Here is a 24,710-nt window from a genome sequence, read left to right on the forward strand (position 1 = left end):
ATACAATTTATCTCTTCTGTGTGGTTTTTAATTTTCCCTGTAATAATACCTCCTAGGGAGTACGCCCAGATGTTGAACATGGATAACAAGAAGAGGGTTTTAGTACTTGGCTCCGGCTATGTTTCCGGCCCTGTACTTGAATATCTCACTAGGGATTCCAACGTTGACATCACAATTGGTATGTAAGACTTCTCTTGTTTATCACGTAAAAAAATGTCTTCTATGTATAGTTTGGACTTACCACAACCAACTAGTGTGGCAGAGCCTTTCTCATAAGTAATAAGTGGATCTGGTTCTGAGAACTGATAAAGAAAACCTTCACTATTGTGCACTGCAGAAGAGGGTTTCATAGCTTTCTGAGAATTTTGAGTTTATGTAATTGCTTCGAAAATGACAGCCTCATGGAAAGTTTACTGTTTGCATATGTAACCTATAGGGAGATTAGAAAGAAGTATTTTTCCTTCTAACCTGCTTTGGACTTGAGATTGGTGTTGTTGCTAGTCAGTCTCTTTTATTGTTTCTCAGTTATGTTTTCCTCCTCACACAAGAAGATGAATTTGGTTTTATAGACATCTGTATGAGTAAAGTCTCTTCTGTTGTTAAAACCAGTACTGTGGTGGTAAACATTCTTCATGCCCTGAGCCAGGTTTTTTTATTGCTCTGTTTTGGTTTTATCTGTAGCACATTTCAGGCTGGACATCTCCAAAACACTTTTCTGTATGCTCATAGATGATCTTACCCTGATTCTGCAATTTCAGAATTAAAACCCAGGCTGTATTGCCTGAAAGATACTTTGCTAGGAAGAGGTTTATTTTGAAACAACATACTTCTGTATATTTTTTTTAACTGTTGCTACTTTTTTATATATATATTTTTTCCTTCATACTACTTTCATGCTGTGCTGCTTTTGTTACCCTTTGCAGTGGTAACAATAGTACTTTTAACTCCTGGGAAAAGACTTACTAGGAAGAAGAGAGGCACTCTAAGCAATCTGTACACTTATTAGTCTTGCCTGATGTGGAGGACAGGGAAGGATAACAGAAATGTGCAGCATCCATCGCTTCGCCAGTAGGGAGGCTGCATCAAGTCCCTTCAATCCAGTAGCAGTAAGGGAAACCAGGTGAACTGGAAGATCTGATTTGCCAAGCTCTGTGCAAACATAGCAGGTGCCTCTTATCTGGGTAGCTTAAGAACATGCAGTTTCTATAGCGCACACTCCACCAAAAAAAAAAAAAAAGCTTGGAAGGAAGGAGACAAAGATGTTACTTAGTCTAATATTTAACAGCAGGCAGGTAGATGTAGAAAGCGTAAAATGCACCTCACAGTGCCACATTTGGCTCCCTGCTGCTAGGCTAGACCGCTTTAAATCCAAATGATTGAAGACCTTGAATAAAATCTTTAATTAGGAAACCTTCATGTAATCATCTTTTCTTGTTTTGAATTGTAGACTGCTTTGCTCAGTGCTGTTTCCCCAGCACAAGTTGATTAGTAGGGTAGGGAGAATCACTCTCTAGCAATATTTATTTCCCTTTGACTTTGGAAAGGCCATAAGGAAATAAGGCCGTAACTTAGAGGCACAGATGCTTTTAATTCTCTTTAAGCCTCTGCCCCACCTGCTGCCTTCATTGCCCGCTCCTTTCTCCTGGCTGTGTTCCCATTGCCTTCGTTGTGCTGGCTGCGTGGTGAGCAAGGATGGGGAACCAATTCATTTTAAGTCAGATGTAGCAAATACTGGCTGCTTTTAACCTGGATTGCTTTTTCAGTTCCACTTTCCTTATAATGGTAAGTGCTGATGGCAGTGCAAGTAAAATAATAGGAAAAGAACAAGTGGAGGCAGGAGGGAGGTGGAGACTGTTTTTTTTCCCTTTTAGTGATAATATCAGCACATGCAGGGTTGGTAGGACTGAGCCCTAGGTAAATATTGAAACCAGTCAGATTGGATGTAGGCCTTTTAGTTATATTTTGCCTAAGCAAAAGCTGAACATTTTCAGCTTATTATGTTAGAAGTGGCGAATGATGAAGTGGTGAAATGTTTTTATTTATGCTATTAAGCTGGTTTTGGCTACAAATATGAACTCTGTTAAAAATATACTGAAACAGAGTTTTGAAAGACTTTTTTTTTAAAGGAGATTTATCCATAAGTATAGTGGCTATGTGAAATGAGGGATAGGGTGGGCTTTTCTGAACATTTGTTTTGTTTACCTACTAAATCTCTTAGTTAACTGCGTTGAACCTGCATGTTTGGCAAGGCCTTAGAACTAGTGAAGGTTTTTTTTTCTCGCTTAAACCAAGCATAGCCTGAAAATGAAAAGCAAGTCATCTTCTCTGGAGTTGTTCTCCTCCAGGACTTCTAGTCAGCTCGTTGCATTTCAGTGAAATAGTCTATGCATTTGTGGAAATGGCTACTGCCATCAGAAGCTGTTTGAATACTTCAGCTCTGCATTTGTTTGTCTGGGTTAGGAATGTGACCATTTTTCAAACCAGGAGAAAAGACGTACTGTGTAGTGACTTAAAATGCTTTAGGCCTCAAGATAAGTTGTTGCTCTAATTGAAAATGGTTGTTTTCCGGCAAGATGCTACTAATCTAAAGCCAGTTTTGGCACACATTTTTTTTTTTCCATTGCAGTCTTCCCTCAAGAGTCAGCGTAACACAATATTTCATTAAACTGGAAAGTACCAGGCCTGGCTTTTCTGTATTTCTGTGTGAAAGTCAAAACAAGAATCAAAACTGTACCTGTTTCAAGCAATTTGATTAGTCTGTTTCACTTGAGGATGTAAATCTGCAAGAAGAGGTGTTTTTTGGGGGGAGGTAATTACTCTCCCTCCCTGCACTCCCCTTCCTAGTTGTACATTGCTTCCCCAGCAAACTGGTGAGCTCACATATGCCTATAGAAATTTAATGTGGCTAGGGCCCTGAAGTGAGTTTCTGTCATTCTGGTTTACACTCCTGCACCTTGCTATGTCAAGCAGACCAGTAGATGACTCGTTTCGGTAAAAGGGTCTACCCCTAAGTAAAGGTTAAGGGCTGACATCCCTCCCAGATCGAAGCATGAAGATCCTGTCTGTTGTGTGATTGTCCACTGAATAAATAGGGAAAAGAAGAATTGCTGCTTAGTTTTGTAGTGCTGAATGTGGGATATCATTAAGTTCCTGCTTGTTACTCCTACTTTAGTTTTATCTCCTTTTTTTTTTTTTTTCAAGTTTTTCTTTTGTCTGTTCCTTTTGACTCCCGCTCCCAACTGTTTTTCCATTAATACTCTGGACATCTCCAGAGATGTAGACACGTCTGTTGAGAAGACAGCAGCCAATCGGGACTAAAATAATAATCTATCATGTGAGGCCTTGGAAAATAAAATAAAGATGATCAGCAGAAAAACGTAACAACAGCTCTACTGTGCCCAGCCGGGAGTACCATACCACCATCCCATTCAGGCATACTTGTACTTTTTTGGAGATGTCCAACTTTCTCCATCATCATCAAAGCAGGATGATGACTTCTAGTTTTGCATAAATAATTCAGTCTACTGATAGGAGGAAAATTGCAGTTTAAACTTTGATTAGTTTTAAGTACACCCGCAATGATGCTAATAGTGGGTGTCCTTGTTAGTAAAGAGCAGTCTGGGGCTCTTTACTTCTGAGAGCAAATCTTCTTAGGCTCTTGTTCTTAAGTTATAGCTGCTGTGGCTTGACACTGGAAATCGATTATAATATTGACTACTTCAGAAGAAGTGCTTATGCTTAATTTTAACGTTATGCTTAATTTTTCTTTAACTGCTGGTGAAAAAGCATCCATGCAACTGCTTCTCTTTGGAAAGAAGGAGGCATATGTACAGCAGTTATACCTGGGCACGCTTTGGACTTCTTCATTTTTAGGTAATGGTGTGTTTTATTTTTAAAACAGCATCTGTCATGGAGGAACAACTTGAACAACTGACAAAAAAATTCAGCAATGTCACTTCAGTTCATATGGATGTCCTCAAGCATGAGGAAAAGCTGTCCTCTTTGGTGAAGAAACACGACCTTGTGATCAGGTCAGAATTCCGAGTAAAACACGATAGCCTCAACTCAAAGTCATGCTGCTTCCCTCTCCTAGTTCACTGACTAAATCAGCATTGTAACTGTGTAGAGGACCTTTTGTGACTGCCCTCAGTTTGCTAGACTTTTTGGTGGAGCCTAGATGGCCTAATCCTCTTTTATTCTTTCTTAATGCCCGAGAACTGGGCTCATATTTGTATATGTAAATAGTTGTAACTGGCCACTACCTTCTTGTGTAGAGAGGTGTCAGGGACTTTGATTGCAGCTTCTCTTTTTAAGTGTTCACCAGTTACTTGGATAACTTTAGTAAGAGGGGCCAGTTATGTCTACCAGCTTATGTGTGCCTAGGATCAAGTTTGCATGTTTTCAGGAGGAGTAAAAATTCTGACATATTGGTGATTTCACCTGAATATTTGGTTAAGAAAGATCTCTTTCCAGTTATTGAAATGGGAGGAAATGACCTTGCCATTTTGTCCTTTTTCACAATGGAAGTCATGACTGTTGTTTCTTTTCCAGCTAGAGCATGCTTTTTGCAAAGTACATCAGCAGGACTGTTGCAATGCAAGTGTTCTCAAGGATTGTTTTACAGTTCTGTATCTTCTAAACCTTCAGCATGCCTGTTTAGAAGATGGTCTTGAAAAGAGGTCTATGTTTTTTTGTTCCGTATTTTTCCCTCTGAGGAAAAATATGACAGAAATGTTGTCTAAAGAATGACTCCCATATTGTTTTGCACCCTGTTCTGAGTGCATCTGACAGTGTTCCTCTGATGGGGTGGGTGGCTTTTCACTTGTGTAGGTATGAAACGACCTGGAGCAAGGCAGGTGTGATGGATGCATTTAGTTGAGCTTTTTTGTAGGCACACAAAACCATCAGTGAGAGGCTTTTCAGTGGCAGCATAAGTAACTGATTGGATTTTGATATTGTGTAATTCTCTTTCATTTGTAGTTTGCTGCCTTATTCAGCACATCCTTTGGTTGCTAAGAAATGTATTAACAACAAAGTGAACTTGGTAACAGCAAGCTACTTAACACCCGCTATGAAAGAACTCCAGAAGAGGTAGGTGTGAGAGTATCTCTCTGGTATTGCTTCCTTCTTCGGTGCATATTTGGTGTGAACATTTTGTAGTGTTTTACATGTGCAAAGCTTATCTTTAATTAGTGTTTTCTGCATTCTGCCTCTTTCCCTTTCTTTAAACGAGGACTAGGTACTTTTCCCCAAAGTTGCACACAGAGACTGTAGCAGAACAGAGTGAAGAGTGCATGCCGCAACGTGCTCAGGCTACTGCTCTGGCAACTGTTCTGCATGCCCCATCTTATTTCACGTTAATGTGCCTTGCCTTCCCCCCTCAAACTTGTTTAGATGTTTGAAGGAGAAGCTGGGCTGTCCTGTTCTACCAGTGGCAGAAAGCTTAATTGTCATCCTTCATCTTCCCCTTACGAAAACTCTTGGCTTATTGTATATTAGTCTCAAACTGGTTACAGTTCTAACTACTCTTTCTGTTGTCTACTTATTTTATATAATTTAAAGTTGGTTTTGGCCTGTGGCTTCATTTAGGTGATTCTCTGAGTTGCAGTACTAGAACCTCTGGAGTCAATTCAAGTGAGTGAGATGGGAATCTGACATTCAGTGTCTCTGAAAATGATAAAATGGAGAAAGCTAGGCGGGTAAAGAACCAGGGATGCAGGAATGAGAGAGGTTCATGAACTTCTCCTCCCCATATTGCTGTGATATCAAGAGGTCATACTACTTTTGCCAAAACAAACTCTAAAACAAAAAACAAACCCCCAAAACAGAAGAAATCCCCTTCTCATTTGTCAAAACAAAAAGCATTTTTTATTAATAAACTTGTATTTTAAAATAAATCACCCTCATTTGTGGTGATGTGAGCTGCTTTGGAAGCTTAGGCAATTATTTTTATTAAAAAAAAAAATATTGCTTACAACTTGAGAAAGAAGACCTTTCAATCTCTTTTCCTCTGAAGGATCTGTTATGGGCTATTATGACCAACCTGATTTTGTCTTCTACATTACTGCCTGTCTGCATCAAAGCACTGTTCAGGAGAACGTAGGATACAGAGTAGCTTGTAAAAATTTATTTTTTCACCAGCCCATAGATGTTGCATCAAAGTAAGAGAAATCAAGGCTACAATGACTTTTAGGACAATTGTACCCTTGGGGTTTTAATATCTGCTTTTGTTTTTTCCACACAAGTTGCAGACAGAATGCAGAAGTTACTGTGTTGGGGAAAGTTTGCTGGGCCTCCCTTGGACAGATTTCATGAACAAAAGGCCTGTAATAGTGAATATTCTGACGCTTCTTCATTTCTGCTGTTTTTAGTGTAGAAGCTGCTGGTATTACAGTTATCAGTGAAGTGGGCTTGGATCCTGGTCTTGACCATATGTTGGCAATGGAATGTATCGACAAGGCAAAAGAAGTTGGTGCCACGGTAAGGTTGTCAGGCTGTGCGTGGTTCTGCCAGGATTTTATTAGTAAAGCCATTCCTTTAACACCAGCTAGCTTTTGGGCATGTCACAGATGTGTGATTGGTTCTGGGCACCTTATTTTTTTCTGATGCTGGGAATTTGGTGCCAACTAAACCAGTTGGTGAGAAGTCTATTACCTAAAATGGGTTTGCTCCAGTGTATGTTTTGGTTTCCTCTCCTTTACAGACAGTGCCTGCATTGTGGCAGATTGATGCAGTTGTTCAGTGAAGTTCTTCTGTTTTCCTCACTGGAGGTCTTCTGATGTGGCCTGTTTGGGCGTAATGTCATCAGGAAGTTTAAGAATTAACAGGGATTCTGCGGGGTAGCTCTGTATTGTTTCCATCTTGTATCTGTCATCTGTTCATTGTTTCTTTCCTGTGGACAAATCTGACAGGTTGTATCCTACACTTCTTTCTGTGGTGGCCTACCAGCTCCAGAGCACTCTGACAATCCTCTGAGATACAAGTTCAGTTGGAGCCCACAAGGAGTCTTGCTGAATACAGTTCAGTCTGCTACATATTTAAAAAATGGAGAGGTGAAGTAGTCCTAGTATTTCCGTTTAAAGACCAAGAAGGTGATGTTGGGCCAAGGAGGGAACTGGGCTTTGTGCTGTTTGCTTTTAAGCCTAAGTATCATGGTACCTTTGAGTATATCATGGTGCCTGACTGCTGGCAGCTTTTAATTCTTACTATATGGAATCTGAAGGCAAAGGAGAAATGTGCTAATGACTAAGGCACTAACTTGAGGTTAATGTTCTGGGTTCAGCTTCCGTCAGCTTGCATGTATTCCTTTTGCTGCTTAATTGCCCTGTGTCTGGCTCTTTGAAACAAAAATGAATGTGCTTGCTTTTCTTTCTTGTCACGTTTGCAAACCAAACAGCTTCATTCTGTACTTGCACAGTGCTTAGCAGAATTCCTGAATTCTTTTTTCTTTTGGTGCAGTGTGTAATACTAACTAGCTTTTGTGGAAGTGAACAGAGCTTTCTAACAAGGTTTATATGTAAGCTCCGGTCTGCTGTTTGTGCAGAAGACAGTGGAGTAAATCTAACCCAGCAAATGTCATTACATCTGTTTTATGGAAGGATTGTAACTGATTTCTGCAAAGCTATTGCAAGCTATTGTCACATTTCTGCTTTCCACTCCTGATTGTTTGATCAGTCCCACTTGCTCAGAGTAGTTACTGAGCAGGGACTCATCAACTGTCAAGGAGACTGTCTTCTGTAACCACCCTAAAGTTTGGCTAATTACCTAAACCTTTCGATCTGCAGAAGTGAGAAATCTTTCGAGATGCTTTGTCATGACATTTTCGTGCTCTAGTGTTCTTACTGCAGTAAGAAAAAATAGAAATTCAGGACTTGTACATTGGATCTTTACTTAAAAAGCAGCAACACTTAGTTGTAAGTTTCAGATGAAAGAGTCTCTTGGGGAATGCGAAAATGTTTCTTCTTTAATTCTGACCTGGTTCACCTGTTTCTAGGAAAAATTAGATCATGCATGTGAATGATTCATTATGAGAGCACTTATTGCTAAATTGTGCAATTTTTCCTCCTTGCCACTAAATCCGTAGCCGTCTTTGACTATTGTGTAGGATTCTTCCACACAAGTGTCTTGCTTCACAAACACAATAAGATCTTAGGGCATTGCTGTGGAGTTGGTTGCTTTAGTCTTGGTGCTAGAAGGAAGCCTTGCCCCTTTGGTCAGAAACCACAAAATGAATTTGTATTGGTGCGGTACGGCATCAGCTGCTTGCAGGAAGCAGAGTTCAAGGCTTTATTTGGTAGTGATAATAGAATTAGTCAACCTTATTTTTGTTTTCCTTCAAGGTTGCATTCTCTCTGGGCTTTGAAACCCCAAGTGAAGATACACATGGGAAGCAATTTTTTATCAGCATATTACCTTTTTTTTTTTAAGATTAAAAACAAAAAAAAAAGTAAAAAACAAAATCAAAACAAACAAAAATCCACAACCATCCTTCTCTTTACATTTACCTTCTCCTTTTTCCAAAAAAGAGAAGGAAAAAAATAGATCAAGAAACAAGGAACCTATGGGAAGAATCTCACTTCATAGTGGTGTAGTTCGAGGGGTTGCTCCAAAATTACGTTAGTGTAAGTGAAATGGGAATCTGCAACCTTAATATAGATGCCAAAGGAATTAAAATTACTAGGGTGTGTTAGAAGGATGTGGATTGTCTGCGTCCTTTGATTAGTAATGGCTGACATAGTGCATGCTCCTTGATCACGGGATATGCTTAAATGGCTTGTGCAACTGCTTTATTTAGATTGAGCCTTTGCAGCGGAAGCACTAAACATAATGTTCCTACTTTGAGCACACTTGATCTTTTCTGTTCTAAAGTAAATCAAATTACTACACCAAAATAATATTGCTGTTCTTTCGCGGAATTCAGGTTATCAATATTCCTGCTGGAGGAGCGTTGCTTGATTCTGTTACTTCAATGGATTTTTTCCCCGGATTAAATTTGGAAGGTTTTCCTAACAGAGACAGTACAAAATATGCTGAGCCGTATGGTATTCAGACAGCTCACACTTTGTTAAGAGGCACCTTAAGATACAAAGTAAGTTTTTATTGTTCTGCTGTTGTTCTTATTTGCCGCAAGAGATTGAATGTTGTCATTTCAACAAAGCTCTGTATTTTATGGATGTCTGTCTTCTGAGTTAAGGTTTTTGTCAAGGTTTAAATTGTTTTGTACGTGCATGAGAAATGGCTTATCTTTTTCCCTCTTAATACCTCTGTTGCAATACAACAGGACTTTTTCTTTATTTCTGGGAGGGAGGGAGGCTTGCTTAGCAAAAGAAGACTGAAGGCCAATGTCGGGATATAAGGGCTACAAATTGCAATAGCTCTCTTTTTGTCAGTCTAGATACGATCTCTTGTTCAGAAGCTAGAAATATGCAGAAGGCATCTATCTCATCATGAAGTCTTAATATGACAGTATCTGCCCTTCCATTTGGTGCCTGGTAAAAATTTCTTCTTTTGTATAATTGTTGGCACAAAGGAAAAAAGATGTCAGTGTGTCATAAAAGACTTGTTATCAGCTGTGCTGCAAGAAAGATGTTTCTGTGGTTAGTGCTGTTTTCTTCATCACCAAAGGAGGTCAGTTGCCTTGGGTTGGGGTGATATTGGTAGGGATGTGTAGAAGAGCACGGCATAGCCCTAGTTGTGCAGTACATCTGTGCTGAGATGCGGCGCTGAGCAGGGCAGAAGTTAACGCTGGCCCTTCGCACACTGCTCTGTCATGGAGCAGAAAGCGATCCAGTCAGTGCAGAGGCTGACATCTCCTCGCAGCGCCTCTTAGAGATTAAGTTCAGATGGCTAATGGAGTCAATTTAAAAAGAGGTGTCACAGGGGGATCTGACTGCAAGGCCATCTGAGCTAATAACCTTGTGCTGGTGGAGGTGGCTCCTAATTATAATTAGCCCTCTCCAAGGGTGCTTTATTTCCACCATTCTTTTTTTTTTTTTAACAGTGTTTCTAGTCACTCGTACTTAAGTGTTTTCAGGTATGCAGCAGCTGTGTGGGAGTTGTCCGTGTTACTGTTAATGGGAAACAAACAAAAATGAGCAGAAACCAGTTGAGACTTATTTTATCGTGCAGCCTATTGTCTTTTGCAGTTCCTTTTAAATGCCGTTCCACTCCACTCATTGTCTCTCTACCATTCCTGAAGAAATATGTAAACACACAGGGTTCTTACCTTAAAAATTAGTTTCTTTGATGTCAGTACAATTATACAAAGTACAGCTGTGGTGAGCTGAGTTGAGTCATAGACCCTCTGCTTTCTGTAGTTTATTTAGGGGCCAGCTGGCTGATACTGCCCTGTCTGTAATGATGTGCTGGCCAGCTTCGCCCTTCAATCTCATCAACCAATTCTACTTGCCAGAAATAATGATGGCAGAACAATAATAAATCACTAAAGATGATACTGGAAAATTAGGGGAAGAGGAGGAGAGGTACTGAAGGTTCTGAGGTACCAATCTGTTATTTTAACCCCATCGGCATCATGTTATTGTGGTTGCTTTCCCATGGGCATAATGCTTAACACTAGCAATGTTGTTTCCACCACAACATTTGAATCAAAGTAATATTCACCTCAGTTTCAAGCGATTACTATTTTTAACCATGTCATTCTTTTATTGCAGGGATACTCTAAAACTATGGGAGGCTTTGTGAAATTAGGATTAATTAACCCAGATCCTTATCCTTTGCTAAACTCAGCCACACCACGTCTAACCTGGGTGAGTCACTCCAGTTCTTCTGCTTTCTTTTCTCTCTTTTATTAACATTTTTCTTATTTCTAGGATTGGATACCCATAGCAATGGGAATCTCGTATTGCATCCTGGTCTTCTCTGCTTTTTCTTTTTAGTCACCAGAAAGATTTTCTTTGGCAGGAACACAGTGCAGTTCTGGAACAGGTTACTCAGGGAGGCTCTGGAGTCTCTGGTCCTGGAGGCTTTCTGGACTCAGCTAGACGTGGCATGCTATGGCTGATATGAGTGCTAGCAGAAGTCCTGCTTCAAGCAGGGCGTTGGGCTAGGTGACTGTCAGAAGTAGTCCCCTCCAGTGTTTCTTTGAATTTTCTTAAATTTTCTGCTAGTAGGAATCCAGCCCTCAGTGCTAAGTTTGCAGTGTCTATGTTGGTATTGGCCTGTGGTCTTTAGTCTAAAAATATTTTTGAGCATCAAAGAAGTAAGAAGTTAGAACTCCGTATAGGCTTGTTTTTTTTTTCTTTTTTTTTGTTGTCTTCTGTTATCTTGCTTTTCTGTCTGTCTGACTGATTTCTGACTTCACTTTAACTCATGAGTTTTGCAAAATCTTTGCTGTTTCTTAAGTTTCTTTCTCAGACATTTACAACTGACTTTATAAGGGGTCACCTGGGGATATATATAGGTCAAGGAAAAATCTGTCACTTTAATGAAATATCAGATGTAGGGATTAGACAAGGAATAAGATAGGTAGTGGAAAGCAGCTGAGTGGTGGGATACAAACCGTTTTAGGAAAAAACAACCCCTATTTTCATTTGCTGTGATTAAAAAAAACCCTCGAACTATCTCACTTTCCCTATTTGTACAATCTGTCTTTTCAGATGTCCTGAGTATTAACTGAGCTTAGGGTCTGGAAAGCTGGACTGGAAAGCAGTGGGAACAGATATCAGGCCTTCAGGAACTTTTTGTTTTGTTTTAATACAGAAGCAACTCATGTGTAAACTGGTTGGAATTCAGCCTCCTGTTGAATACTCTGTTCTCAAAGAAGCTGTATTTAACAAACTGGAAAGAGACAAAAGTCAGCTTGAGGCTGTGGAATGGTATGATGTTTCAGTGCCTTAATTATTTTTATTTTTTAAGTAAAAAGTTCTACCAATTTTGGTCCATGTTGAGACTGTTAAATTGATATGCTGAGCAACCTGGAAATTACAAAACTGAGACTAAGCTGTTGATATGCAGTGGCATCAGTCTGTTTTACTTCTGGCAGGCTAGGATTACTGGGAGATGAACCTGTTCCAGCAGCAGATTCCATTGTGGGGGCTCTTGCAAAGCACATGGAGATGAATCTGCCTTTTGGTATGTGAGAAATCTTCTTTGTGGTTATGACTGGAACAAGTCAGTATCTCTTACCAGTATTAATTACGTAGTTCTTATTAAGGTTTCTTAATGTCTTGAAAGGAAAAATATAACAGGGAACGAAGAGAATAACTGGGGGAGTAGGGAACATTACATCTTCATATTCTGTCCTCCTTTATAGCCCATATCCGAAGTGTAATTCGCTTCCCTAATGTAAATGATATGTACGCATAGTGCCTTGCTTGTCAGGAAAACTCATCTTGTTATGATTGGGATACAGTTAATTAATGAATAGTTTGTGTGCTTTTCTCTTAGGCACTGGAGAGAGAGATATGATTGTTATGAGAAATGAAATAGGTCTCAGGCATCCTTCTGGTCATTTGGAAGACAAATTTATTGATCTGGTTGTCTATGGTGATAACAAAGGATATTCTGCTATGGCTAAAACAGTAGGATACCCCACAGCTATTGCTGCTAAAATGGTTCTAGATGGTAAGTGACAGATCAGCCTTCAGTGAATGTATTTCAACCTCTATATCTCTCTGCCTATAGGAAGCAATATGTGTAGTGTTCCTGAAGTGTATATGTGTATTATTATTTTTAACTTATCAAACTTCTCGTTTACTTTACAGGAATGTTTAATCTGCATGTTTGGATCTTTCAGTGGCACTTCTTAATTTACTTCTAAATCTATAGAGATGTTTATTCATTTACTCTTAAGTGTTTCACTGGTGTAAAGGAGACCTTTCTGATAAATTCCACTTGTTCCCCTTGGGAGACTATGCCACAGTGAAACAGGCAAAAATATACTTGTGCTGAGCAAGCTAGTAACTTCCACTGCTACTTTCCAGACTGACTAAATTTGATGTTCGTGGCATATTACCTGATCGTGGTGGGTGCTTGTGTATAAACAGGCACACTCTGCCTGGTCATCACCATGTAAACATAAAATGGTGTCATTTTTCCCCCTTGCTTGTTTTTAATCTTTAGATCTTTGCTCCCCTCCTGGCTAGCTGAAATGAACAAAACATTTTTTTTTTTAAAAGTTCATTAGGACTTCAGAAGTTCATCTGAACTTTTCGCCTAGCCAGTTTCACAGTTGTAGGAATCAAGTTCAATCTGTGTATGATACTGTGTTTCAAATGTTTTTTCTTTATTTTTGATTCAGTACTGATGCTGTTTTTTCTTTATTTTTGATTCAGTACTGATGCTGTTAGAGAACATAACACCATAACACCAGTCACTAAAATTGCATATATAGGTAAAATTTATGTAATGGCGATTTGATATTTGAACCTGTGGGTTGACTTCAGCTGGTGGCAGACACCCACCCAGCCACTCTGTTAATCCCCCTTCTCAATAGGGTTGGCTGAGAAAATGCAGTGAAAAAGCTTGTAGGTAGAGATGAACACAGGAAGGTCACCTACCAGTTACCATCACAGGTAAAACATATCGGATTTGGAGAAAATTAATTTATTTCCGGTTAAAATAGATTTGGATAGTGAGATACAAAGACAAATTAAAACGACACCTTCCCCCCTTTCTCTTTTTTTTCCAGGCTGAACTTCACGTCTCTGTGCCTAACTCCTTTCCCTGGCCCTGAGTGGTGCAGGGGAATGGGTTGCAGCTGGTCCATAACAGTTTGTCCCTGTTGCTTCTACCTCCTCAAACTTTTCCACTGCTCCAGTGTGGGCTGTCCACAGGGTGTACTGGGAGGCTCTGCTGCGGCACCTGGAGCACCTCCCCCTCCTTCTCTGATGTTGGTGCCCACAGTTTTTTCTTGTACTTTGTTCCTCACTTTCCACTGCCATGCAGCATTTTGAACCTTTCTCAAATATGTTTCTCCGAGGTGCCCCATTTTGGGTGCTGGGTCCAGCCGTGCCCCATGTTGGGCCCATTGGAGCCAGCTGTGTCCGGCATGGGACAGCCCTGGCCGCTCCTCACAGAGGAGCCTGGCAGTCCCACTGCCAGCACCTGGGCACAGACGCACAACAATTTTAACACATAACGCTGTTTTTTTTTCTCCTTTATTTCAGGTGAAATAGATGTCAAAGGCATGGTTATACCATTGACGAAGAAGATTTATGGACCAATACTTGAACGTGTTAGGGCAGAAGGTATTGTATACAGTACTCATAGTGTTATCAGACAGTAACTGGAAGCAATGGATTGAATCCAGTTTTGGCTTTGTTTTCCCACCACAACGTGAAGAATCTCAATTTGGACCAGTTGTAGACAGCATCTGGTATTTCAGACCCAAATGGTGCCTTCCATAAAATCAGTTGCCTGACTTTGATGTAGAAACTGTAGATGCCCAGATGCATGTGTTAGTGTTTTCCTTTCAAAGCTGTTACACCTTCATGCACGTTTCAGCATCAATGAAATCTTTCCTCATATCTTTCCTTTTTTTTTTCTTTTTATAAATAGAATTTATCTTCTAAATGTACAGGGTTATTATTGAGTCAAAACTCAGCTGAAAGGAAAATCCACAAGTGGCTTTTTTGAAGGAGAAGTTTGCTTAATGAATTCCCTTTACTAAGTTTGAGTTTATTTTATTTTTTATGTGCTGTAAACAATTTAGTAGAGATAGAAGTTATACTCGAATTGTAAGTCTTGTCCTGTTCCCTTTGACAGTATTTGTGAACATTTTCACAATAAAAATATGCAAGAAATAGTTTAAAAGTTCTGCACTACTAGCAAATAAAATCCTGTTAAATCTTGAAGATATTCAGCTGTTTGAACCTAGATCTTAATATTTGTGAAATCCCTCTCTTACAAATGTAAACTTAACTCCCTCTGTCCACCAGATTAATTTTAAAACAATTTACCCTCCATTCCCTTTCCTGTGACAGAGCGGAAGCTGTTTGTGATACGTTGAAATAGCTGTTACGTGCTGCTTTTTGCTGTTAGGAGAGCACATTAGCATTTAGCTCAGCAGCTAGGAAGGGTATTCTTAAATATACCACAGTTAATGTGTTCACAAGCTGCTCTAAATGACATGTTTACTCTTTCCACTTATCCCATGTGCTTCCTCCAGGTTAAGTACTGTTACAAAGGGAATAGTCTGTCTAATATAAGCAGCTTTGAAATGCAGTAGGCTTAGAGGCTTAAATCATTACTTTTTTGAGTTAGCTTCTGTCCTTTTGCTATCATGCTTTTGAATTGTTGCTTTGGGAGTCTATCCATACTACTCAATTCATTGCCACTTCAGACTGATGAAGGTTTGCCAGTGCACTGGCTTATTTGAGGCTAAGTGCTGTGCTGCACAGCCATGCCAGCTCAGCTCTAGCAGCAGTGTAGCTGCACCAGCCCAGAACTGAACTTCAGTCTGAGTTCAGCTTCTCTCTCACTAAACAGCAGCTGCTTCCTTCCAGTTCAGGGCTGTTTGTGTACTTTAGCTCAGGGATTTCTATACCACCTTGCAATGCAAGTATGGGTTAGACTTTTACCAGTTAGGTCTGTGCAAAGCTGCGTGCAGATGCCAGCTGCACTAGTACCTGTGCAGCTGTCTGGAACTCCCCTTCTCTAAAGCTGAATAGTGATTCTGGAAGCTGTCACCTTCAACTTTGCTCACAAATGCACTTTGCTGATAAACGCACAGTCTTTTATCTCCTGAGCGGCATAGTTCTATTACCACAGTCCTGAGGGGCTAGAGTTCCCAGTGTTGCTCTGTCTGGTAGGAAAAATAACCATAAGTATAACTGCAGTTTTAATCTCCAAGACTTGCTACTCAAGATTTGGAATTTCTTTTTGCATATGTGGTGAAATAGCACCAGCAACAAAGAGGAAGGTGAAAGGAGCCAAAGAGAGAAGGAATAATGAAGGACATTATTATAATAATGTTGTTAAAGAGGAGGGCTTTTTACATTGAATCAGTGAATGCCTTTGTGCTGTTGAATTTGGAGTCTGTTACATTGCCGTGCATTTTCTGAGTATTGGATAAAATCCTGGTTTCACTAAGTTGCTGGACTTAATGTTCTGATCACTGTTGCTGCCTCTGTCCCCCAGGTAGATTAGAGGCCTAAATCTAAGGTTTAAAATTAAATTTGTATCTGCTGGTCTCTTCCATTCCAATGCTGAGTGAGACCAGGATTTCACTTGAGAATTCTCTTTTTCTCTTTTACCCCACAAATACACAACCATGGAGTTATGACTCTGTATGTATACCTTGGTTGTTTTATTTTTTGGCCCAAAAATGCAATATGCAAAGGAAATTGGATTTATTTTTAATGTCTGTAATGACTTTGGAACATAAAAGGAATGAGCACTACAATGTGTCTTCTTCAAGAAGCACTGTTACTATGTTAGAAAAATTTTGTATCAGAACGTTGTTTCCCAGTGCAATGCTTTTTGTTTTCTGAGTTAGGCTTAAATGTATTGTTCAGCTTTTGTATGAAGATTAGTCTTCTTAGTCCTCTTTGCATACTGTTGGAAAGATAATTGTATCTTACACACAAGATTGCCTGAAAAATAAATCCAGAAACCTATGTGTCATTGTCGTGTCATCTTTACCGTGTGATGAGATGTAAATGAATGGGATTTATTTATTACATAGATGGTGTGTCAACACATGTACTTCCCTATGTACATCAAATACCTTTTTATACTTCTTGCCAGATTCACAAGGAAAGACTCTTCAAGGATTGTTTAAGTATCCAGATTTAACACTACAGCTATTACTGTATCACGACATCTTCAGCTATAGTCTTAAGATACACAAATGGTTTTAGCACATCTTGTAGCTGTCCTTGTGCCTAAGCACTTTAGTGGAAAGCTACAGAACAATAGATGTATAATGTCTTCCTGTGCCCCAGAAAGCAATGAAAGCTTGGTCTCTCACTACCCATCTCAGCTTGAGGGCATTGCTTTCCAAATAAGCAGCTGAATACGTGGTTTGGTTTCTGTTCTCAGTGCCTGGGCTCTTAAGCTGTTTGTTCACATCAGGCTCCAAAGAACAGATTGTTTGTCACTGTGCCTCTCTGTTTTTCACTTTGGAATTTGTTTTAGTGCCAGCTCTATATAACAGATAAGATCCCGCTTTCTGAGACAGGTGCATGAGACAGGTTACGCACAGCCTCTCTCTCCTTGGTGTTTGACTCTCAAACATATGCCTGCCAGACAAATGACATAAACCTATAGTGGAACAGCTGTTGAAGGAGGGAAAAAATCTGGGGTAAATGGGTTGTGACAAGGCTGGAGAAATAATAATAGGAAGGGGAGAAGAAAAAAATTTAGCTTTGAGTGTCCAGAAGAATTTATGAAAGCAAATCAGACCATCTCAAATGCCCTGTGACCAGTCACAGGGTCACAGGATCTGACTTCCCTGATACAGAGGAATGACCTCAGTAAGGCAGAAAGGCCTTTTTTTTTTTTTGTCTTAAAAAGAAAATAACGTGGCAAAATGTCCTGAGAGAGGGCATTGTCTTCCTTCTTGTGCATTTGAAAGTGTTTAATACACACCAAAGCATAAACCTACGAAACAGAAATGGATGGTCAGACCTTAGCCTTGCTCCAGGGAAGCAGACAAACTAAGCCTGTAGGTTTTTCCTTGTGCCATCTGCTCCATTTTTCCATTTGTTCTTCCATCTCTCATTCTTAATGCTAAGTACACTTTTCTAGTCTGGACATCAGTTGGCCTTCCCTTTCCTTTGTTTTAGAAACCCAAAGAAACTGGTTATGTCCTACCCAAGTCTCTAGCGGGCTGAGTGTTTGGGTGGCAGCAGCCAAGTAGAAGTGGAAGTGGAGGTGCTCAGACCAAGGCTGGTGGGAGGGAAATGGTGCTGGGCTGGATTGCACCCACATTTGGAGCAGCACTGCCAGAAGACATTCTAGATACTTCATCTTCTTCCCCACTGCAGCATATAAAATTGATGTGGTAATTCCTGGCACGTCACCAATGAACTGTTGTCTCATACACTAGAGAAAAGGAAACTCAGTTAGCCTCTGTGCAACAAAAGCATTAAGTGCCCAGGTTGAAGCACTCTGTGCTCTCCAAAATGCGAGCTTGCAACTGGATGGCTGTTGGGACAGCTCTAGCAAAGTCTTCCCATGGCCTGAGGATCTAGCATGGACCATGGCCACTGGTGGTGGCACCTGTAACTCACTGGCTTTTGCCTTGATGGATCTTTAGGGCAGGATGGGGCACTCTGTTTGGAAGGTCACCCAGGCTGAGCATCCTGTGTTGACACAAGTCCACAGCATCAAACCTCAAGTTCTGGCACCAGCACCAGGGAACTGGGACATCTCAGACATCCTGTACTATCTGGGTCTCTGTTTCTGTTTTAACCTCAACATGGCACCAAAAATCCTTCCCAGCCCTACTTCGCTTATGCTTCAGAAGCACTAGAAAGAGAAATGAGTTTAAACTTGTTAAACTCATCTTGGTATAAGCATTTACCAAAGAAAGTTTCAACTCATCTGATACTTTATGTGTTGTACTAGGGTGTCACAATGAACAGACAAAGCATTGTTATAAAACTGGTAGCTGGCTTAGTCAACTGGTTTTCAAAGTCCTTACCAAGGTCTTTAACTTATGTGCTATTCTACTGGTAGCCGTGAGTTCTACTAATCACTTGTTGTCGACTTTTATAAAGCTTTTCTGTAGGTGTTAAATCACACTATGATCAGGAAAAGTTGGTGATGATAGCAAACTAGTGGGTTTTTTTGTTTGTTTGTTTGTTTTTACTCTTTACTTACAGTTTCCTAAGCATACATGATGGTTGTAACTTTGTTTAAAAAATCTTAAATGGACATGTTTATTAATATCCTGCTTCTTGCAGGACATACATAACATCTTTTCCACTCTTGACCCAGTTTGTAAAGGCAGGCTATACGTCTTCTGAGTCTGTAGCTTGGATTACAAGAAAAAAATAATTAGAATATGGCCTTTGTCTGAGATAGGAACTGACACGCATTTATTAAAATCTGTAATCCATCACAGTTGAAGATTATAGAAGATTTTTTTTTATGATTCTTATTTTTTTTCTAGATCAGAACCAATATGTATGAGTAAAGAGATTATCCTAAGCACTTATGTTTTAAGTAACCAGTCAGCATGCTAAGATGATGAATGTGATTACAAACATCTCTGGAAGAAACCTTGAACAACAGCTGATTCCTTGGATTATCATTTTAAAATGTCTGCAAAACAGTTTAGGTTGAAAGGAACAGTTATATCAAGATGGGATTTTAGAAAGGAGGATTCCTTTTTTCCTTTTGGTCCTTATAGGCTTGAAAACTGTAGTAGAATTTATTGGCCTAAAAACTACTTTGTATTTACAACTATATGCAATTGCAAATACATTAATAGAAGATATCAAAAGAAAAAGCAAAGTTATGTAAGGCTGCAAGCCAGATTTCCTTAAGAAAAGGCTGGAGGAGTAGCAGATGAGCATTACAGTTTCTTACGTTGTGTGCTAATATGGTGAAGAGCAGAAGTATAAGGTAAGAAGATTATGGAATAAGGTTTGGAAATGACCATAAGATCACAATTAACCTCTTTCATACATGTACCCCTGGAGATTAAGAGAGGAAAAATTGTGTCTGAGTGCATACTATGTTTCTGGGATGAGAGGGGGGAATTACATAATATAGCTGTCCTCATTAACCTAGATGTGCACGTTCAGGGTTTCAGTCAACCTGAGTACTTTAGAGGAAGTAGTAAGCAACCCTCAGGCCACTTGGAAAAAGAGTATATTGCCTTTCTTTAAGTGCAACCGTTACACACCTTTATATGTGTGTCTACTACATATATATATATATATTCAGGCACAAAGTATATATATATATACACATATATATTTACACTTTGTGCCTGAATGCTGTGAAGAAAGTGTATGTGTAATGCCACAATGCTATAGAAATGTATATGTTTTGGGACAAGGAGCAGATTCTGTATATTTGTAACTCTTACCATCTTCAAAACAACACAAATATAATAATAATAAAAAAATAGATTCCATTTTTCAAAGATGTTTAACTTGTGTAGGGATACATTGTAAATTAGCTTGCACATAGAAATCAAATCTCCATCCCATTCTTTCTGGATTTCAGCATTAGCAACTATGGAAGCATGACAAGGACCACAGGAAAAAAAAAAAAAAAAGACATGTAAAACCTGAATGCCTTGGCAAAATGTCTTGGCTCAGCAAAACATGTCCCCTCATTTCTGAATTATTCAATCAATTTGTTACGGTTTTGAATGAAAGAGGTGGGTATGGATATCTGCAGGCACAAGGCTGGCACCTGTGGCCTGGGGTTGAGCTACCTGCACAGATCCTGAGGGACTGCTGGGCGTTACAGGGGGAACTGCTGAACACTGCCAGTGAGAGACTAACGTTATGAATAGTGCCATTAATTCAGGCTGGATTTCACAGATGGTTAATGGGGAGTTATATGAGAGAACTTTTTTTTTTTTAAAAAATAAAAGAATAAAATCTGTTCTGCTCCAGGGTCTTCTACCCTCCAAAATGCCACAACCTTTTGTGTAATCAGCATCTTCTCCTGCTGGTTCAGAAGGCTGTAGAAAACAGATGAGTGGCCAAATTGAAACATTTTGCTTTTGTTCTTGCAGAGGTAACTCATTTTATTGCTTGCTGGAGTTCGGCTTTTGCTTTGCAAAAGGAGGCAGCAAAGAGCTCAGGACCTGAATGAATGATCTGAACCAAAGCCAAAGCAAGGAGAAATCTTGTGAAGGGGCAATGAAGGTGATTACAAAGCCTGGAACCACCCATCAACCTGTGGGTGACCAGGCTGAGAGACCTGCAAGGAGAGGCTAAAAGAGTTGACTTGGAAACCATAAAAGTGTTCCAAAACTGGCTTCTGAGCTCGCAGATTCTGCAGAAACAGCAGCAGCTGTTTCCAGGTCAGTCTTGAGTCATTCTTGTAAGCAAAATCTCTCCCATGTGACAATGCAGACTGTTTACTGTGTGTGGAAGACTGCTAGGCACAGACTGGAATATTTATATTTATTTTTGCAATGCCATAGGTAAAAACAATTTAACAATGCCAAGTACAGGTGTTATTCTCATAAAAACTTTTCATTTCAAAACAAATGATTTCTATTCCCCACAAAAAGTTAAAATCACATGCAGCTATATGAGATTAATTCCGTAAGATGCACAATTATATATCAGAAGACTTCGTTAAAATAAGAACATACTGGACTACATCATTTTAACAAGGCAATTACACAGAACTAGAAAACTGACTCTGTAGTAAAATATAAAAATCTACAATTATAAATATAAATTTGGTCCATGGAGTCACTATAGAAGTAGCAGTATTTACAGTAAGTATCAGATTACTATTCTAAATGTCTAATTGAAATCTTAAAATGTTGAATGTTATGGAGAACAGTATTTTATTTACATTCTACTATATTAAAAGTTATATTTCTAGCAAATGTAAATTGTTATAAATACGGCAAATAAATCAAATACTAAAACCATAACATGTTTGTTTGTAATTGAGAATCCCCTAACATCTATAAATATGGTATTTTTAAGTTAAAAGTAAAGCCAGATAAATCAAAAACTAATACTGAAAAAACATACCACAATTCAATTCTTAGAAACACTGTAAAAGTCAATCAAGTTAGTCCAGACATAGCAACGTATTACAAGAAATCTTTCAAGAAAAGGCACACATTGTTAATGATAAAAGTTCCACAGTAAAGTCATGTGTCACAGGAATGACTTTGTTGGAACGAAGGTTGGGAACTGATTATACATACAGTAGCTGGACAGATCCCCCCCCCCCCCAAAAAAAAAAAAAGTATAAAACTGAAAATAATAATGGTAAACGCCAGGTGTGACCGATGTGGTGCAAGTGTGTGTGTGTGTTTAATTTGCTTTGTTAATTAAACTAAGGATTCTAAACTTTCAGCTGCGTTTCCGTCAGGTAAAGCTGAGCCATTACTGTCCATAGATGCTGAAGGGTTTTCTTCTTGCCTCGTGCTGACAAGGCTTAGAATAGCTTTGTACAGAAACTGGTACTGTTCCTGAAGGAGAAAAGAGGAAAAGTTCGGTGCTTTGTCATAAATAATAGCACTAGAATGCCTTGTAATGCTGTCACTCAGAAGTAATTAACACCTGATGTGTCAGTCTGTTAATGTACCGTGCTCCACAATTTATTGTGTTACTTAGCAGCTTTATTAATTTTCAGACAAATGGCTCCCCCTGCACCAATGTAGACCACAACATTAAAGAGCACAGTACAGGTGCTGTTTACAGGGGAAAAAAAAAAAGGCAACGTATTTTAGAAGAGATATTATGTGATAAATATGATCTTTGTTAAAGTCAATTGTAAAGTTCCCACTGACTGAATGGAGTCGGGATTAGGGCTACTATTTAGCTGTTAGCTTTCCTTTTTTTTTTCCCCTTAAACATGTTTTTTTTTTTTTTCTTCTGAATTCTATCCAGGCAGATTTGTTTGTTTATTTATTTATTTATAGCACTCGTCGTTCCTGTTTCTGTTTTTGAAGACCTTGTGAAGTGTAGGAGGAGAGATTGAAATTTGAAATTTGTGGGAAGATTTGCTGAGGAAACCACTGGGGGCTCTGTGTAGGGCAGCATCTTGGGACAGCAGGCACCAGGTAACCGTGGATGCTCTGAAAGGGCACAGATATGTTGGGCTCTAGGATGGATATATGAGTATAAAGAACTCCTGTGATGGAAAGAGAGGAGTAGCACAGACTAAATAGGTTGGGAGTATTAGGGTGGACTAAGACATCTGGGGTAGACAGAGCAGTGAGTAGGAAACAATGGCAGGAGCATGGGAAATTTGAATTCTGAGATAAAGAGCCCAGGTCTTTGCGGGAGGCTTATAGGGCAAGGCTAGCGAAGGACTTGATGGTGCCGCTGAGGTGAGAAGGGTCCCCATGCTCACTGTGCCGTTTGCCAGGTACCTCAGTCTGTGCTATCTGGACAAGGGAAGAGGCAGCTGCACCTTACAACCATCTGTCAGTCCTGTGTCATGTCCTGTTTATGCTGCCAGAAATGTTGTAGCCCTGCCCCTAACACTGCACTCTAAAGTGTTCTCCTTACAGTGTCCAGTGTAACTCCACAGTGTTCAGATTTGTAGTGGTATGAACAAGGGCAGGGTTCATAGCTTTTTATTTCTGTAATGATTTTTCATCTGTCTGACGCTGTCTTAGTAGGTAATTCTAGTTTGTTACAGTTTTCAAGTCTTTTCTTCCTGTAAGCACAGTGACAATGGTGTCAAGTGACCCTTCAACAGATCATGACAGATGAGAGCCCATCCTTGAATGGGAAAACAGGGCAACTACTTCAGGGCCTAGCTGGAGTAGAAATGTATTCCTTGTTGGATTAAAACCATTATTTACATGACACAGTGCAGATTTCATTAGTATCGTGGCACCTCTGCACATTTGGAATAAGCTCACTTGATAACCACGTAACAGTTTGATGGGAAATTCCTTATTTTGGAATAAGCACCAGGTCCACTACAGCATTTCTAGAGGACAGTTTTGATTAACTCATGCAGAAACGAACACACTGATGGTGCAATAATGTTGCCCTAAGACCTAAGCATGCTAATAATACCACACATACTAGAAAAAAAAACTGTACACATTTTGCTTGTTACTTACGATGTCTGTAAAGACTCCAGGCCTCATCAAATTTATCATCTTTGCTACCTGGTAAACATCCACTGAGTTCTCATTTTCCAGTTGGTGCATGAGTGTTGTTAGTGCACAGAAAGTGCCTGCTGTCACCCCTCCATGCCTTTGTTAAGCGAAAAACAAAACAAAACAGAAAACACAGCTCAAAGAAAAGTCTCTAGAAACTGGGTCAAGTTTCCACAACAGGTGAAAATACAGAAGCCAGGATAAACCGATAATATGAATTTCTGTGATGTGATGTCTGCATCTTTCTGAAACAGGACTGCACAGCAGTGCCTTAACACAACCTTCACAGCCTTTGGCTACAAATTCTGGAAAGTCTTTAAGAGCCAGTCTCAGACATGTTTTCCTACAGTCCACTACTAACCAAATCCCAAAGGCCTCAGGGCCCTTTTACATCATTTCAGCATTTATGGCCACTGTTAAACAGCTGGCGGAGGATAAGATGCCTCATCTCAATAGTCTTACTTCCCTCAATAACATGTAGTGAAGCCCTGATCAATTTCCTCTCCAGTGCCCAACTCAGCAATTATCTAGACTATCAAAATGATAGAACTGAAATGAGAACATTCAGAGTGGGATAAATACAGAACGTTTCTCTTGTTGATGTGACTGAAACAGAAGCAGCAACACTGTTGTTAGGTGCAGACTTTGTGGCTTGTTTCAGTTCCTTTCACTGTAAATGAGATAACAAATGGCTCTACACAAAAGCATCAAAACAACTGAAGGCTGCAATGCTTACTCATCATGTACAATCATGGGTCCATCACGGTTGGAAGCTTCCTCTTTGATGATGCTGATCAGTTCAAAAGTTTTGCTAATAGGACTGTCAGGATTTGGCCATTTTGGACACTGAAAATGCCTCACTTCAAGTACATAGTCATCCTAAAAGAGTGAAAAAAGCATAAATCAATTTGGTGAAAGATTGACTGATTGGATTTTTATCCTTGCCTCTGCTACAGTCTGGCTCCAGTCT

At 39.6% G+C, this 24,710-nt stretch overlaps 2 protein-coding genes across 15 annotated transcripts in view; one reads left to right on the forward strand and one right to left on the reverse strand.

The window, feature by feature from the left end:
• AASS (aminoadipate-semialdehyde synthase) overlaps nucleotides 1-16,577 on the forward strand; it is a 29,651-nt gene extending 13,074 nt beyond the window's left edge. For 3 of the 4 annotated variants that reach the window (XM_080575635.1, XM_080575636.1, XM_080575638.1), the window contains 11 exons: nucleotides 57-178; nucleotides 3,902-4,031; nucleotides 4,981-5,091; nucleotides 6,372-6,480; nucleotides 6,912-7,052; nucleotides 8,921-9,088; nucleotides 10,671-10,766; nucleotides 11,719-11,834; nucleotides 12,002-12,090; nucleotides 12,406-12,582; nucleotides 14,127-16,577. In XM_080575635.1, the coding sequence (XP_080431761.1) occupies nucleotides 57-178; nucleotides 3,902-4,031; nucleotides 4,981-5,091; nucleotides 6,372-6,480; nucleotides 6,912-7,052; nucleotides 8,921-9,088; nucleotides 10,671-10,766; nucleotides 11,719-11,834; nucleotides 12,002-12,090; nucleotides 12,406-12,582; nucleotides 14,127-14,245 (1,378 nt within the window). In that variant the 3' untranslated portion in view covers nucleotides 14,246-16,577. The remainder of the gene's footprint in view (nucleotides 1-56; nucleotides 179-3,901; nucleotides 4,032-4,980; nucleotides 5,092-6,371; nucleotides 6,481-6,911; nucleotides 7,053-8,920; nucleotides 9,089-10,670; nucleotides 10,767-11,718; nucleotides 11,835-12,001; nucleotides 12,091-12,405; nucleotides 12,583-14,126) is intronic. The other variant, XM_080575637.1, reaches the window with a different exon arrangement.
• Nucleotides 16,578-21,042: 4,465 nt separating this feature from the next.
• Nucleotides 21,043-24,710, reverse strand: part of PTPRZ1 (protein tyrosine phosphatase receptor type Z1) — a 140,270-nt gene continuing 136,602 nt past the window's right edge. For all 11 annotated transcript variants that reach the window (XM_080575629.1, XM_080575630.1, XM_080575627.1 and 8 more), the window contains 3 exons: nucleotides 24,477-24,619; nucleotides 23,702-23,837; nucleotides 21,043-22,090 (listed from right to left, as the gene is read on the reverse strand). In XM_080575629.1, the coding sequence (XP_080431755.1) occupies nucleotides 21,950-22,090; nucleotides 23,702-23,837; nucleotides 24,477-24,619 (420 nt within the window). In that variant the 3' untranslated portion in view covers nucleotides 21,043-21,949. The remainder of the gene's footprint in view (nucleotides 22,091-23,701; nucleotides 23,838-24,476; nucleotides 24,620-24,710) is intronic.

This window comes from Anser brachyrhynchus (genome assembly GCF_964034855.1).
Source record: "Anser brachyrhynchus genome assembly, chromosome: 1".
NCBI classification, from domain to species: Eukaryota; Metazoa; Chordata; class Aves; order Anseriformes; family Anatidae; genus Anser; species Anser brachyrhynchus.